The sequence below is a fragment of the Sturnira hondurensis genome, unplaced genomic scaffold (assembly GCF_014824575.4).
Source record: "Sturnira hondurensis isolate 20B ecotype Veracruz unplaced genomic scaffold, ASM1482457v3 Scaffold0006413, whole genome shotgun sequence".
Lineage (NCBI taxonomy): Eukaryota > Metazoa > Chordata > Mammalia > Chiroptera > Phyllostomidae > Sturnira > Sturnira hondurensis.
Genome location: NW_028079044.1, coordinates 57,210,713 through 57,227,136, shown reverse-complemented (window position 1 = coordinate 57,227,136; position 16,424 = coordinate 57,210,713). Strand labels below are relative to the sequence as shown.

The 16,424-nt window shown below is 51.9% G+C and overlaps 1 protein-coding gene across 4 annotated transcripts in view; it reads left to right on the top strand.

The window, feature by feature from the left end:
* The window catches only part of KIDINS220 (kinase D interacting substrate 220), a 76,311-nt gene that overhangs the window by 23,898 nt on the left and 35,989 nt on the right, over positions 1-16,424 (top strand). For all 4 annotated transcript variants that reach the window (XM_037048680.1, XM_037048678.1, XM_037048679.1 and 1 more), the window contains exons 11-22: positions 802-900; positions 1,664-1,841; positions 4,949-5,113; positions 6,012-6,191; positions 6,813-6,978; positions 7,463-7,614; positions 7,774-8,063; positions 9,220-9,360; positions 10,057-10,300; positions 10,459-10,547; positions 11,859-12,003; positions 13,125-13,287. In XM_037048680.1, the coding sequence (XP_036904575.1) occupies positions 802-900; positions 1,664-1,841; positions 4,949-5,113; positions 6,012-6,191; positions 6,813-6,978; positions 7,463-7,614; positions 7,774-8,063; positions 9,220-9,360; positions 10,057-10,300; positions 10,459-10,547; positions 11,859-12,003; positions 13,125-13,287 (2,012 nt within the window). The remainder of the gene's footprint in view (positions 1-801; positions 901-1,663; positions 1,842-4,948; positions 5,114-6,011; positions 6,192-6,812; positions 6,979-7,462; positions 7,615-7,773; positions 8,064-9,219; positions 9,361-10,056; positions 10,301-10,458; positions 10,548-11,858; positions 12,004-13,124; positions 13,288-16,424) is intronic.

Here is a 16,424-nt window from a genome sequence, read left to right as displayed (position 1 = left end):
TTAGAGCGAAATGGCAGGAACTCTTCATGAAGAAAACAGTTAAGGAGTCACCCGTAAGACAAGGCTATTTGATCTGCTAGAGATGGGGACGAGCGTCTTTCTACACCAGTGATGGGAACTGGGTGCCCAGGCAGAAAGGTCCCTGGGCTGCCGGCCTGTGTGCAGGCGGCCCCTGGTCCTCTCTCTGCTTTCTCTGTGGACCGTGTCTCGGCCACCGTAACCCCCCCGCAGCTCCAACCAGGTTTCCCTCCTAGCTCAGTGCTGAACTGTGGTCTCTTCTGATTTTCTTGGTTTTTAAAGGAACCACAAGAGCGCACTGCTGTATCCGATTGCTCTCCCTGCTACACACAGGCCTTTGTAAAAGGGCAGAGAAAACAAGCGATGCAGGTGTAGACGCCGGCCTGGACCGGACAGCCGGGCCGCGGTGGGCTGGGGGGCCGCGGTGAGGAAAGGCGTCGTCTCTGGGGGCGTTGCCCGGACATCTGCGTGGGACCGGGGGCAAGGGGTGGGGGGCAGCAGCAGCGAGGGCCAGGCCCTGTGGCCAGAAGGGGCAACAAGGCAGCGGGTCACATCCCACACTTGGCGAGTGACATGAGACTATTTCGGTACAAAAGAATGGTTGTGAAAGGAAAAGCAGTTTTCTTGTTAGTTCTCACAAGTCTGTTTTCTTGGGAACATCGTTAACATAGACTGGGGCCAGAGTCAGGTCACTGAATCCTGCAGGTGTGTTTGTGTGACGCTTGGAGCAGGGGGGGGGGGGGGCGCAGTCACTCTGGCGAACTTCCGTGCGCGTGCCCACAGGATGGCGAGACCCCGCTGATAAAGGCCACCAAGATGAGGAGCATCGAAGTGGTGGAGCTGCTGCTGGACAAAGGCGCCAAGGTGTCTGCCGTGGACAAGGTGAGGCTCCTGTGTGCGGGGACACTGTCTGGAGGGTGGCTGGGGGCTGACCTGTTCATCTGGGGGACAAGGGTCAGGCTGCCATGGCGCAGGGAGAGGTCACTTGCCAGCGCCCTCTGTGAGGGGACCCCCAGGGCCGCAGCCATTTCCTGGCGGTTCCTGCGTGCTGACCTGGGGTGGGGGTGGACTCCACGTGCTAGCAGGGGGCTGCTTCAGATGCGGCTGGGACTCCAGAGCCGGTGGGTGGGCTGCGGTGAGCACTGTGGGTGCCGGACGCGGGAGTGCAGAGCGCCCTGCAGATGCGCAGCCAGGAGGACTTTGCGGGACTGGAGGAGACAGACCGCCCTCAGGAGAGGGGCTCCGTCCCGTGCCCAGGCTTTGCCGCTCCCTCGCGTTCGGTGGGCAGTGGTGCGGGTCACGGAGCTTCCAGGCAGGGGAGGGGTCTGCACGCCAGGACCTGAGCGGGCGTCTGTGGGCAACAAGGGCTGGAGGGGACCGCCAGCAGGAGCTGCAGGGGGTGGGGGGGTGATCTGCATTTCGGAGGGCCGTGGGGGGCGGTCGTTCCTGAGGAAAGCTGGGTAAGGAGCGGGAGAAAGAAGCTGCAGGGAAAATCTGAGGTCACACCCACAGTATTTGTGTACTCCCGGTGACAAATGTGGGGGGTTCCGATTTTCAGGTCTTTCACAGAAACGGGACAGCCGTTCCTCTGCATGTTCCACCTTTAAAAATGCGGAGGTCCGAGTTGCCTGCCCCTGTCTTACAGAAAGGGGACACGCCCTTGCACATCGCCATCCGGGGGAGGAGTCGGAAGCTGGCAGAGCTCCTTTTACGGAACCCCAAAGACGGAAGGCTGCTTTACAGGCCCAACAAAGCGGGCGAGACGCCCTACAACATCGACTGCAGCCATCAGAAAAGCATTCTCACCCAGATATTCGGAGCCAGTAAGTGTTGGGTTTTGTTCCTGACCGAGCTCTAAGAAAATGAGTGTCTGCGAAACATGTGGAGGCAGCAGCAATTCCGCACCTGCCCCGTCACCGGCAATTACAGAAGTTGGGGAAGTTGCCGTTTGACTGGGCGGTGCCCCTGCTGTCCGAGCTCTTCGGCGTCGCGCTGTGGCTTTCTCCGTGCAGTGCGCTGGGAGGGACCAGGCAGCGGCTAAGACCTAAAGACCCAGCCCATGTTTCCGAAACTCTTTCTGCCACCATTCTCCCAGCTGGACTCTGTGCTTTCGGTTCGGTCACAGCGTGCCCTGGGTTCTGAGCATGGCCAAGCACCGGCCTTCTCCGCCTTTTCTGGCGCTGGGCCGCCTGCTGCGCCCTGTCCCCCGTCCCCGTCCCCACGAGTGTGCGCTCCCTGTTCACACCTCTCCCCACGGCTCCTGTCGCTGCTGCTTCCACAGCGACAGGTTCTGCCTGGTTGGACGCTGGAGCGGTTGTGTGTGTGCTTTCTGTGCTAATACTTACTGTATATGGCTTGTCATCCTGGTCCTTTCAGAACTTCTCCTGCCTGAGCCCCAGTCCCTCGGGGCCCTGTCTGTTACCCCTGTGTCCTCTGGAATACGTAGTTTACGCCTTGACTGCTGTGCTAAGGTGGTTGTTGATGGGTAGAAATGCGTGTGAGAATATAAGCACTCGCGTGGGGGCTTCTGATGTACGGAGAAACTCTGGTAGAGCAGTTTTTATTGAACTAAAGAAGAGACGTGTCACCAACACATCCAGCAAAGGGACCAACGGGCAGCAGTAGAATCCCGCCACCTCCCCGCTTAGCATCTCACTGCGCATTGTCTGCAGAGAGGATCCTTCTAAAGTATTTTGAATTATAGTTACACGTACTCATTCAGTTTCAGGGACAAAGACACAAGGACAGTATCAATAGCACAAATCTCCCCTGTCACCTAGTTCGTGATGGTTTGAATGACCCTGCCAACTTTTTCTGCGTTTCTAAAATTATTTTATGCTGTATCTATAACGTTAAAAAAATCAGGTCATACCATATTATAAAAGATTTTAATAATGAACTGAGCCGTATTTTAATGGTATAATTTTTCATTTGTAGTTTTTTAATAGTGCATTCAGGTCTCCATTGATGAATATTTGGTTTGTGCTGTTAAAACTGGCGCTGCAGTGAACATCTTTGTGCACTTGTCCAGTAACTCTTATTTTAGGCTTATTCTCTTAGAACAAACTCCCCGAGTAGAGCTGGCCGGGCAGTGCGTGTTCGCAGCTTTGATAGACTTTCCCAAGTGGCTGGAGCACTGCCTCCTTCCTCGGCCACAGGTGGAGCCCTGTCCTCTGCCGCCTGCTCGCCAGGCCATAAGGGGGGCCCAGTTGCACAGGACAGTTGTTGTGAGGGTGCCGTCCTTTCCTGTGTCCCTGGTGTTTGTGTTTTTTGCCGTTTTCCTCTTTGTGTCCTTAGCCAATGTGTTTCTTGAGTTTTTAGTATTTTTAAAAATGGATTTAGCCCTGGCTGGTATAGCTCAGTGGATTGAGCACGGGCCTGTGAACCACATGATTGCGGTTCGATTCCCAGTCAGGGCACATGACTGGGTTGCAGGCCAGTTCCCAGCAGGGGACTCACAAGAGGCAACCATACATTGATATTTCTCTCCTTCTCTCCTTCCCTTCCCCTCTAAAGATAAATAAATAAATAATATTTTTTTAAAAATGGATTTAAGGGTCTTTGTGTGTTGCGGATACTGACCCTAGATCTAGCGTGCCTGTCTCATCCCTGCCCCAGCTTGTTCTGTGTTTATGGTGATTTGTTTTTGTTCCCTGTCCCAAAACTATGTGTTTCTTTCTAGTTTGTCACCCTTTTCCTGCAGTTCTGACTTTAGTATTCTGTTGAGAAAGGCTTTTTCCAAGGAAAGATTAAAAAAGTTTATTCTGCCCTGGCTGGTGTGGTTCAATGGATGGAGTGCCAGCCTACAAACCAAAGGGTCGCCGGTTTGATTCCCAGTCAGGGCACATGCCTGGGTCGTGGGCCAGGTGCCCAGTAGGGGGCACATGAGAGGCAGCCACATGCTGATGTTTCTCTCCTCTCTCTCCCCCTCTCTCCCTTCCCCTCTCTCTAAAAATAAATAAAATCTTTTTTAAAGAAGTTTTTCTCCTAGTATTTTTATGGTTTTACATGTAGTTTTTTAATGTTTTAGAAACTTACTTCATTATATAAGGTATGATATGTATGGAGTAGTAATTTTATTTTTTTAAAAATGAATTAACTTTTCAATACCACTTACTAATTCATACTTTTTCTGCTGATTTGAAATGTACATATGCTCATATCCTGTGTGAGTTCTATGGTGCTTTAGTTATTGTAGCTTTATGGACAACTACTTTTTGGTAGTCTTTAAACTTTTTCTTAGCTACTCTTACATGTTTTTACTTTTCAGTTTTTCAAAACAGTCTCTGTTTTTTTTAAATTGGAATTGCCTTAAAGTGATAGGTTAATTGGGGGAGAACTGATGAGCTTGAGCCTTTCTGCCCGGAACCATGGGGTGTCTCCTCTTCTTGGATTAACCGTGATCTTCAGTAACTTTTTTTTTTAAAGATTTTATTTATTTATATTAGAGGGGAAGGGAAGGAGAGAGAGAGAGACAGACAGACAGATGTCAATGTATGGTTGCCTCTCATGCGTCCCCTGCCGGGAACCGGGAACTGGCCTGCAACCCAGGCATGTGCCCTGACTGGGAATCGAACCGCGATTGTATGGTTCGCAGGCCCACGCTCAATCCACTGAGCTACACCAGCCAGGCTTCAGTAACTTTTTTGTAGGTTTGTTTATGTGGCTGTTATACATATTGAATTTGTTCCTGTGGACTGCTTTCTGTTTTAGTCATATTGTATTGCTTCTAAAATGTACCTTATTCCACATTTCAGCATCTCTGAAATTGAATTGTATCTTATCATTGATGTCAGTAGGTGTCTCAAATTCTGTAACGTGTGGTATTTAAGACTGTCGGAACCTGTTTTTACACAGGTCTAACCACCTACAATAAGTTTTTTCTCTGATTAAACAGTAGATGAGAATTGACCTCTCCCTTTGACCCCAGGACACTTGTCCCCTACGGAGACGGATGGGGACATGCTGGGCTATGACCTGTACAGCAGCGCCCTGGCGGACATCCTCAGTGAGCCCACCATGCAGCCGCCCATTTGTGTGGGGCTCTACGCCCAGTGGGGGAGCGGGAAGTCCTTCCTGCTCAAGAAGCTGGAGGGTAAGGCACCGTTTGCAGTCTGGTGGGTTCGTGTTCTGTGAATTCCGTGTATGGGCCCGTGTGTTACACGGTGCGCCAAGTTGAAAGTCTTAGGGCTCGTCGGTCCTCCCACTCATTTAAGTTCTCCTTCTGAGACAAAGGCCCACTGTATTCTGACCCATTAACCCCGTGGTGGCAGTTTCTGCCTGTGCCGCTGTGGTCCCCACGTCCAGCGCCCTCGTGCACTGACAGCGTGCGTGGCTGCGCCTGCCTGCACCGCCCGTGCCCACTTCATGCTGCTCGCTCTTGCAGACGGACCAGACGCTCTTCCTGGGCTGGTCCCTGTGTCAGCAGCTCCCTAGACGGCTCCCCTTCCCGCCTCCCGACACCCACGTCTTTGCCCGGCAAGACCTCACTCGTTCCTCAGGGACGGGCTCCAGCACTGCCCGCAGAGTGTCTACCAGGTTTCGCAGAGAGAATGACTTGTTTGAGGCTCACCTGGGCTCGACACCCACCCGCAAGAGCTGTGGTTCCCCAGTGTGGTTGGAGGGCACAGTGTGGCGAGGCGGGGGGTGCGGTGAGGACACAGCACGGTCATGATTTCCGGTGTCCGCGCAGAGACGGTACCTTGCTGCTCGTGTGGGGCAAACCTCGACAAACGAACGTCAACAGAGCCTCCACCGGCGGGAACTCCCGGAGAGGGGTTCTGTGTCTCTTGCACAGGAATCAGGGGAGCGGGTTGGCCAGGCAGGTGCTGCTGGGGAATGGGCCTCTGGCCTCGGTCACAGGAGGTCTTGGTTTCATCCAGGATGTAGTCAGGGCCCGGTAACTGGTCGTATTCAAATGAGGAGCTTTCAGATGGAGTTGGGGGCCCTGTTGCCTAAACTGGGAGTGATGCTTCCCCGCTGTTTCTCTCCAGACGAGATGAAGACTTTCGCGGGGCAGCAGATCGAGCCTCTTTTTCAGTTCTCGTGGCTGATCGTGTTCCTGACGCTGATGCTCTGTGGTGGGCTCGGGCTACTGTTCGCCTTCACCGTTGACCCGAACCTCGGAGTAGCCGTGTCCCTGAGCTTCTTGGCGCTCCTGTACATATTTTTTAGTAAGTCTTTGCCTTTTATGTTTTTCCAAGAGTCGTTGTTTTACTTAGGAGATTATCTATATCTGTCTTCCAAAACCTGTGTTTTTATAATGAGGTTAGAAAATTGATCATTTTGCTGTTTTATAAGTTGGCCTAGAGGAACACGCCCACAGACCTGCTGGGGTAGCTTTAAAACTAGTGTTCTCCTTGTTAGTGTGGAAGCAGAGCTCTGTAGTTGTTATTTAAAAGCAAAGTAAAAAATGTGCCTCTGTATGTATACGTATATACGTGATTCCTGTCTTCAGTTGTAAGAAAGGAAATAGATTGAGGCTTGGAGGAACTGGTCGTTTCAGCCGCTGTAAGTAGTGGTGAAGTCCGATGTATTGACGCTGGAATCTGAACCGGGCGATGTTTCCGTCTTTCTTACGTCGTGTTTGAGTCTGTTGCCTTTCCGGTTTTCACCTGCCTTCTCTGTATTGGTGGAGGTTAACGATCGGAGGGACTTCCTCAGGTGTGGTCCGGAAATAGTGCAGGACGTGAATGCGAGTGCAAACCTGCTGGTCATGCTTGGTGCTTGTTGGGAGAGGGGAGGCTGCTTGACTGATGCTTGTTCTGTCCGCTTTCTCTACCTGCGCGTCCCAGTTGTCATCTACTTCGGTGGCCGAAGAGAAGGAGAGCGCTGGAACTGGGCCTGGGTCCTCAGCACCACGCTGGCCAGGCACGTCGGCTACTTGGAGCTGCTCCTCAAACTGATGTTCGTGAACCCGCCCGAGCTGCCGGAGCAGACCACCAAGGCTCTGCCTGTGCGGTGAGCGGGCCCCTTGACGGGAGCAGCTTCGTTTTCTTCCAGTCCTCACCTGAGGGTGTATTTATGGATTTTAGGGACGGGGAGAGAGAAGCATCAGTCCCCTCCCGTACACGCCCTGGCCAGGGGTCGAGTCTGCAGCCTTGTGGTGCACGGGACCAACCGAGCCACCTGGCCGGGGCTTGGGGCACCACCTTCCGGTTGTATCGTGAGGTCTGCTGAGATGTCTGACTCCTTCCTAGACTCTGCCGTAACCTTTTTCCTCTCCGCCTTTGGTCAGAAGTACTGTGCTACACATGACTTTTTTGTTGTCTTTCCAAAGAAAAATGTGTAAGCTATTAGAAGGGGAAGATACCTAATTTCAAGTTATTTTCCCTTCTCTGAATTTTAAATGCAGTACTTGGAATGAGATGGAAGGAAGCACAGGGTAAGTGATGGGTGTGGCCGCGGTGTCCGCAGTGGGCTGAGGAACATCTCTCCCTCCCAGGTTCCTGTTCACCGACTACAACCGGCTGTCCAGTGTGGGGGGGGAGACGTCCATGGCCGAGATGATCGCCACCCTCTCCGATGCTTGTGAGCGGGAGTTCGGCTTTTTGGCAACCAGGCTCTTTCGAGTATTCAAGACTGAAGATACGCAGGGTAGGACTTCCTCCCTCTCCCCCTCCCCCTCCTCTGTGTGTGTGTAGGGGCTCAGGGTGCCCTGCAAACCTCAGATCCGTCCTGCACTGTCCCTGCAGTACTCGGGTTTCTTGGGTGTTTGGAGGTCAGTGACTGGTGAGGCCGTCTGTTGTGCCGCAGGTAAGAAGAGGTGGAAGAAGACGTGCTGTCTCCCGTCTTTCGTCATCTTCCTGTTCGTCCTCGGCTGCATTATTGCTGGGGTCACCCTGCTGGCCATCTTCAGGGTCGACCCGAAGCATCTGACCGTGAATGCTGTCCTCATATCCGTCGCGTCCGTTGTGGGCTTGGCCTTCGTGCTGAACTGCCGAACCTGGTGGCGGGTGCTGGACTCCCTCCTGAATTCTCAAAGGAAACGCCTTCATAGTGCTGCCTCCAAGCTGCACAAGCTGAAAAGTGAGGGGTTCATGAAAGTAAGCGCTTGGTGGCTGTGGGGGGCGGCTGTGCTGCGAGGGCGCCCGCGGCTGCCTGCGGGCGTTTGGGCTTGGGGGTGTGCACGTGCTAAGTGTCCAGGTGTTTCCTGTGGAAATGCGTATCCGAAGTGGGAGAAGTTAGAACAAGCACGTGCTTTTATAGAATAGACTTCTTAAGATGTCAGAGAGTTAGCAGACTGGTTACTTCATAGGTGGTAATTCCTACCTAACAATGTAGGTTCCTCCAGAGCAGTGATTTTCAGCTGGTGTGCTGCAAGAACTTTTAAAACGTGCAAGACCTGACTGTTTGGTCAGGGACACTGACCTCTTTTCCCTTAGATTGTCAAATAAAAAATAACAGCCAACACAATAGCCACCCAGGGGAAAAGCCCTGTCTTGAACCACAAACATACAGGTCGTACAATAGAGTTGTATCTTACTGGTTTCATTGCATAATAAGGCTGCATCTGATTGGTTAATTTTTGGTACCAGAAATCTTAATACACAAATATAGGCACCTGATTTTTTAAAAAGTCACTTTGGAGCAAAAAGAGTAGGTAATTACTATTATTTTTGTGTAAATCGAAGTTACACCTCTTTTTGGTCAGGTCAGCCAAACAATACCTATTCTGTGATGTACGGCGGAACTTGAGTAACTAGTTGGTGTGTGCCGTGGGGTGGATGAGGCTGGACACTGCTGCCCCAGAGCCTGGCAGAGTGAGCAGCCTGAGCCGCCCAGAGAGAAAATGGGGTCGCTCTTTCAGGATCTGAGGGACTTAGCACAGCCTCTGCGGCGCCCGCCCTGGGTCAAGGCCATGTGCCATCAGGGAGCCACCTGCAGTTGGCTCATTCAGATTTGCATTCCGGTCTCGGACTTCAGACATTCAGAGCATGTGATCTTGGAAAGAAGTCACTCAACCCAGTTTAATAAAAAAACAGGCAGCGACAGGGCCTGCTTTGTTTTAAGTGCAAAACACTCCCATTTATGTGAAGTCGCTTTGGGAATTGTGATGGGCCCACTGCGGTTTAGGGGGAGCTGTGGCCGGCAGTGAGGACTTTGGACTCCCTTCTTCTCAGTAGAGGACGTCCGTCGGGCTCCGTAGGAAGCGTGCTGAGCCCCCTCGTGTCTTCAAGGCTGGCTCTCCTCTCCCGGCAGGTCCTGAAGTGCGAGGTGGAGTTGATGGCCAGGATGGCGAAGACCATCGATAGCTTCACGCAGAACCAGACACGGCTGGTGGTCATCATTGACGGGCTGGACGCCTGCGAGCAGGACAGAGTGCTCCAGATGCTGGACACCGTACGTCTCCCCATCTTGAAACTTGTGACTGTCCCCGTGGCAGCTAGGGGGAGTGGCTTCATGAGTAGCTCATTTTTCTTTTGTAACCATAACCATTGTCATGCTGAGACACAGCAAGAGTGAATAACTTATCCCAGACAGACTGAATGAGTTTTAACTCACTGGTGGGGTGAGGACGAAGCCTGCTGGGGGAGCTCTTTACTGACGGCCGTCCGCCTCGAGGCTCCTCCGACTCCTCCTTGCCGATGGTTAGGGCCCACGTGAGGGGGAAGGCAGGGAGCCGCAGAACTTTGGGGGTTCTCGTTTCAGTTGGGCCCTCCACGGGCTCTCTGCGGGTGTGTTGTGTGCACCAGTGTGTGACTGGGCAGAGACCGGTGTGCCCAGTGCCTTGAGTGTGTTCACGGGCATTTCTCGCGTGTGCCCATCTTGCCCCTGGTGCGGACCACGTGTGTCGAAGGGTGGGCAGGGCTCGTTGTTTTCCGGGGAGACTTTGCCGCCATCCAGGGCTGAAGACGTGTCGGGTGCAGAAGAACCAGACGGAGACGTCAGTAGCATCTGTTTCCGTGTGGAATGGGACTCTGAGGGAAAATAGTTTTTGAAAACATAGTCTTCGAAAGGCGACGCAGATTTAAGGAGACCAGCTGTCACGCTGGGCAGTGTGAAACTCGTGCCTCGAACGCGCACCCTCCCCCGCAGGTCCGGGTTCTGTTTTCCAAAGGCCCCTTCATCGCCGTCTTTGCCAGCGACCCGCACATCATCATCAAGGCCGTCAACCAGAACCTCAGCGGCGTGCTGCGCGACTCCAACATCAACGGGCACGACTACATGCGCAACGTCGTGCACCTGCCCGTCTTCCTGAACAGCCGCGGGCTGAGCAGCGCCAGGCGGCACCTCGTCGCTGCGGCCACCAACGGGGACCTTCCGTGCTCGGATGCCGCAGGTGAGGGGGGGCTCTGCGGGGGCTTCGGGGTGGGAGGGGTCCGCAGTGTCTCTCGGTGACCCGCCCCGCGCCTCCGCAAGTTTGGTTGGCGGCTCACCTCTTTCTTGCTGTGGCGTGTGATGGCCCCGGCACAGTGGCGCTCTGGTCCGTTGTTGAAGGGGCCCAGGAGGACGCCGACAGGAGAGTCTCGCAGAACAGCCTCGGGGAGGTGACGAAGCTCGGCAGCAAGACGGCCCTGAATCGGCGGGTGAGACACCGCGTGTTGTGCTGCTGTCGTTCGAGGGACGCGAAGGGGGTGTCGCTTCTTGGTCTCTTGTGAGCCAGACTCATCAAGTGACATTCGTCACTGGCTTTCCTTTCTGCTCAGCGGTTCTCGGGGAGCATCCAAGCCTACGGCCGTAGCAGCCGAGAACTAGGCGGCAGCCCCGACCTCCCCTGCCGCCTGCCGCTCCAGCCCCCGCCCCCTGGCACCCGAGTTTCTGGGGGTTCATAGCCCCTCGGGGCTCACCCAGCAGGAGAGCCTGTGCTCACTCTGGCGCCGCCAGCCCGCAGCCATGAGGGGAGGTGGCGGGTCACGGCAGGAAGGCCCCTTGCTCTGGCTTCCCGTTGGGCTTCCTCCTCCCCAGGTTTGCAGGCTGAAGGGATGGTCTGCTGCACCCGCACGGTGACTGTGTGTCCTTCCCAGCTGCCTGGCTTTCCTCCTGGGACATGCTAGTTGCTCCTGTCCCAGCCCATGCCTTCATTGGCACTGTTTTGGGGTTTGGGTTTTGGGGGTTTTTTTTGTTTAAGTGTGTGATCCATAAATTTGGATGTTTTACATTTAAAAATGTGTCTTCAGTGACGTTGTGACATTCTGATTTTATGCCTCCCCACATGCAATTATGGATGCAGGATTAGTATTATGAGTGACAGATGATGACGCGAACTCAGAGGGGGTGACTTGCCCTTTGAATTTCTGTCCCGAGAGTTTGCAGTCTGGGGTTCCCGAGGTCCCTGACCTTTGAAGGGAAGGCAGCTGGTCGTGCCTGTTCCTCCTCATTGGGCGGCATTCCTCGCCCTCTCCCCCATTAAGTGCCTTTAATTGATTCAGTTACTTTAATTTAGTGCATTGAATGCAGATGTGAGGATGGGTAGAGCAGTTGTGCTTTTCAGATAGTTGTCACATGTTAAAAAATAAAGGCAGAGATGCTTAGTCCTTAAAACTAAGCTGGGAGCTCTGCTTCGTTATTTCGGGGTCCCTGCAAACCCTGAGCTCCTAGGAGAGGTGAATCGAATGCTCATTGTATAATTCTGCTTACCTGCCATCTTCAAGGTGCTGAGCTCCCTCTAGCGGTGCAGCCGCAAGTGGCACTGCGGCTGAGCTGCGCCGAGGCCGCTGAGGCCCCTCCCTGGGGGGGGGAGCGGGGGGCGGGGGCTGCTCCCACTCAGTCTGCAGCCTCCCCCTCCTCCACCGCAGACTGAGACTGCATTGTGGGGCTGTGAGCGGGCTGCCTCCCCAGGACGCCCCATGTCCTCAGACAGGCAGCACGACTCAGTCTCCCGATGGTGGCTGTTTCAGGACACCTACCGGAGGCGGCAGATGCAGCGCACCGTCACCCGGCAGCTGTCCTTCGATCTGACCAAGCTGCTGGTGACAGAGGACTGGTTCAGTGACATAAGCCCGCAGACCATGAGGAGGCTGCTCAACATTGTTTCTGTGACAGGTGACTTGCTCCTCACTGTCTTTCCGTAGAGAACGGCTCTGACGTTAACGAAGCAGTTCAGTCTCAGAGACAAGGCGTGCGCTGTGCTCGAGTGTTGCCACGGCTGACCTGCGGTTTCCTCTGTGCTGAGCGCATTTCGCAAAGCCAGTGTCAGCTTCGATGACAGCAGACAGCCACCAGTTGTGCGCTGTCATTTTAAAACGGGGGTTTAAAAACCCTTTCTTCCTTCCGTATCAGGCCGACTTGGGTTCAAGGTGAAGACCCTGCCACTGATCAGCAGGCCAGACCCCTCCCAGGAGAAAGTGTGCTCGAATAAGCAGAGGGGTCGCGGGGTGCGGGCCTGGGGGTGCACGCAGGCCTGGGTGGGGGAGCGTACCCATCAGCAGTCGGGACAGGGCTGGCTCATTCGTGTGTGAGCCAGAACAGCGGGTCTCGGTACAGACGTCAACCGACTGGTTGACCAGGCACAAGTGACAGCCTGTAAAATCGGAAAGCAGTACTAGCTGCCGTTCAGAACCCCGGCTAAATCAGGGATGACGTGATGAGGCAGGGAGCAGGCGGCAGCCCTGGGAGTGTGGGGGTTGCAGCTGTCCCCACGAGAGCTCGCCCCTGTCAGGGCGCTGCCCTGGTGCCCAGAAAACCCCAGGGACGGGCGGGACTTTGAAGAGCTGTGTAAACGAATTTTACAGACACGGCACGCCCCACCTGAAAGTGGACGTGTAGGGTCACACGCTCACGCGTGGTGAAACGGAAGGGAGCAGCACATCTAGGCCACCCTGTCCCCAGTGCTCCCGTGCCTCACTGTGTGGCTGCGGGCTGCCACTCGGCTGCCTGACACACCGCGCTGCGTGTACGCAGTCAGAGCCGTACGACTGGTGCAGCCCCAGTGGGAATCACGTGAAGAGCGACGTTAGAAGTGGCCAGGGTTGGTGTGAGCCCCAGAAGCTTCCCAGTAGAGCTTTGGGGGGTAGAAGCTGTGACATAGTTGGTCTGCGTGTGCTGTGTGACTTAGATGGCAGGTTGCAAAGGTTCAAAGTTAAGTCATCACTGAATCCGCCAAGCGTTTTGCTTAGCATAGCGTCAGACGTCTTGACTTTGAACTGTCCTTATGCGCCTTCCAGGGCGATTACTGAGAGCCAACCAGATTAGTTTCAACTGGGACAGGCTTGCGAGCTGGATCAACCTGACTGAGCAGTGGCCGTACCGCACCTCGTGGCTCATCCTGTATTTGGAAGAGACCGAAGGAGTTCCAGATCAGATGACATTAAAAGCCATTTACGAAAGGTACTTGAGTCTTTTCATATTTAACTGTGTCTTAGATCAAGTTCACTTTTCAGAAAGTTAATGCATTTAGAGCAAAATGAATACAAAATGTTATGTATAAAATGGACACTTCCAAATTCAACTATGTCTCTCACTAATTCCATTATGCTTCTGGGGTTTGTATTAGCACAAGTATATATCACATCTTATAAAATTTATAGCTTTGTCCTGGCTGGTGTGGTGCAGTGGATTGAGCACTGGCCTACAGACTAAAAGGTGGCCAGTTCGATTCCCAGTCAGGGCACATGCCTGGGTTGTGGGCTGGATCCCCAGTAGGGGGCGCAAGAGGCAGCTAATCGATGTTTCTCTCACACATCAGATGTTTCCCTCCCTTTTTCCCTCCTTTCTCCTCTCTCTGAAAATAAACTAATAAAATATTTTAAAAAATAAAATGTATAGCATTATTTGGATATATTTGTCCCTTTTCATTGTAAGCAATGTGATAAAATGTCTAATAGTCCTTTTGGCTTCATGAATTTATGTACAAAAAATGCAGTGCTTAAAACAGTATTATTTGTTCCCATTGTATTTTTTACTCTAAATGTCTTCATAGAATATTAAGGCAGTTACAGTTTCCAAATCATTAGTACAAGTATTTTCTCAGCTGTATATCTGAAGGGTTTTAGGAACTGTGAATACTGATTGGAAAACATTCTTTGAATTAAATAATAAAGGAGTGTATTGTTCTTTTGTATTTAGACATTTGAAATACTTTTAAATTTCTTCTTTTGATAAAGAAATTGATTAGGTTTTTTGAAAGAATGCAGCTAAAGTTCAGTGGAATGCCAAGTGTGTAAAAGATCGGAACTAAAACGATAGCCCTCTTTGTTCCCCAGAACGCTTAACACCTTCGAAGTTTTCAGTCGCAACTCCAAGTAAATCGTCTCTTAGAGAAAATATGATAGTACAAAGGAACTATATAATTTTGTAAAATAGTGAAATTGAAACTACTATTTTGTACCTGTAAATGAAACGTACTAAAGCATTTAGTTTCCAGTTGGTGTATTAAAAAAGATTTCACGCCACTACCCCCGCAGTGCTCTTACCATCCCTCCTCACTGGCCCCGAACCCCCTTCTCAGCCATTTCAGTAAATCTCATCGACACTAAGAAAGAAAATAGGTTTCCAATTTTTCTTTCCTTAGAACATTGTCAGCGTGTGGTTTTCCTTGCTTTGCGATCCCCGTTTTGCACGTGCAGGATTGAGTCAGTGTCCGTGGGTGACTAGTTCGGAGTTGGGGGCGGGGCGGCTGTAGGGTGAGTCTAGGGAGCTGAGCTCCTTGTGGTGTTTCCGGGTTGTTCGTGCTCCGAGGTTCAGTCAGTTGTGTGAACCCAGGGTGGGTGTCCAGTAGGGGCAGTGACACGTAACTGCGCGGGGCCTGTAATTGGCATGTTTCCTAAATAAACATGTGCATTATAACACAGATACTGTGTGATTATGAACGTTTGCTAGATGAACGCAGGTCTTATGTATAAAACAGTGAAGATAACTTTTAAAGTTTGGACTGGACAGTAGTTCACGTCAGTAGAGTGGATCTCCTTTTCGTGTGGTTATTTTTACACAAAGCCCTGCTGGCGTGGACAGGTAGTCCTTTGGCACCTTACTCTCTCCCTGAGACATTGTGGTGGTTTCTCTGTAAATACCAATGTATCAGAGGACAAGGGCAAGCCTTCATTTAGGAACCGTGAAGAGTGCTTATGTTTCGTTTTGCCCGGACTGCTCGGTGTTGCTCTGAGAGGCGTGCACTTGGTCTCAGGACCTTGGCAAATGGGAAGGAGAGCTGGGTGTCCATCTTAGGGTTGGGGGGAGGGGGAGGCTGCTTGCACTGACAGTGGCCCCTTGCGGCATGTGCCCCAGCCCGCCCTCCCCAGCACCAGGCTCGCCGCTCCGTGCCTGAGTGATCCTCGCGGGTTTTTACAGGCTCAGGGACGTGCTCGGAGTGGGGTCGCGGTGTCAGCAAGGACGAGTGTGGTTCAGAGAGTTCGGGAGTTGCAAAGTCACTCAGCTCTTGTGTAGCCGAGCTTTTCTGTCCAACTCCGGGAGCCCGTGCCATGTAAACCACCTGTGCCCAGCCAGTCTGCGAGGTGGATGGAGGAGGGACAGCGGTGTGAGAGAGAGACTCCTTTTGGTTGCCTCTTGCACACCCCCGGCTGGGGACCAAAGCCAGGAATGTGCCCTGACCAAGAATCGAACTGGTGACCTTTCGGTTTACAGAACAATGCCCAACCCACTGCGTCACACCTGTTAGGGCGCTGTTAAATTTTTGTCTGGGATGATGACAGGAACACAGATACAAAGAGGATGAGGACTAATTTGATCTCATTTGAGAAATTATCGTTTGAATATGACATGCCTTTCTGAAATCTTGCCTCTTTTTGAAGAAGCCAATAAATTTAGTAGAAGATTTAAGCATAAAAAAAATAACTTAAAGTTTTGTAGGGGGAGTATTTTGTTCAAGTAAAAACAGATTTTTATACATTGGAGGTATATATACAAGATAATGACTCTGTTTTGCTGTTTAATTGATCCACCATTGTAGACTTCAGCCCTCGGTGGGCTTTCTGTCTCTGAATGAACTGTATTCCGGGTGATTGTGAGATGTTGTGTTTTTTAAAATAAGGGAGTATGTCTTATGTGCCTACAAATGCTTACGAAGAGTGTTTTGTGGGCGCTCTAAGGAAGAGAAAAAGACAATGTGGTAGGAACCTGTGAGCATTCATGAAGAAATGGACTCAAAATAACTGAATTTAAGATGATTTAAATGAAAACTATGGGAAGACAATCGGATCAACGTACCGAAAGATCATGTATTGGAGTGTTAAAGTACCATCAATGACCGCTTCTACAAACTGTAGTTCAGCTTTTTAATGCTGTTGCTTGTCATTTGAATTAATAATTTATAGCAGACAAGAGCAGCAGTATGTAATTGATATCCATTTATTTTATTGAAGAAATCTGATTTGGTAAAAGCAATGAGAAAATAGTATTTTTAACACTGGTAGTAACTTTTTAATCCATCAAGCGCCTCATTTGTTTTTATGGTGACCTGTGACACATCTGCCCGCTTTATTCAGCTGGAAAAGAAAATGTTGGTTCTT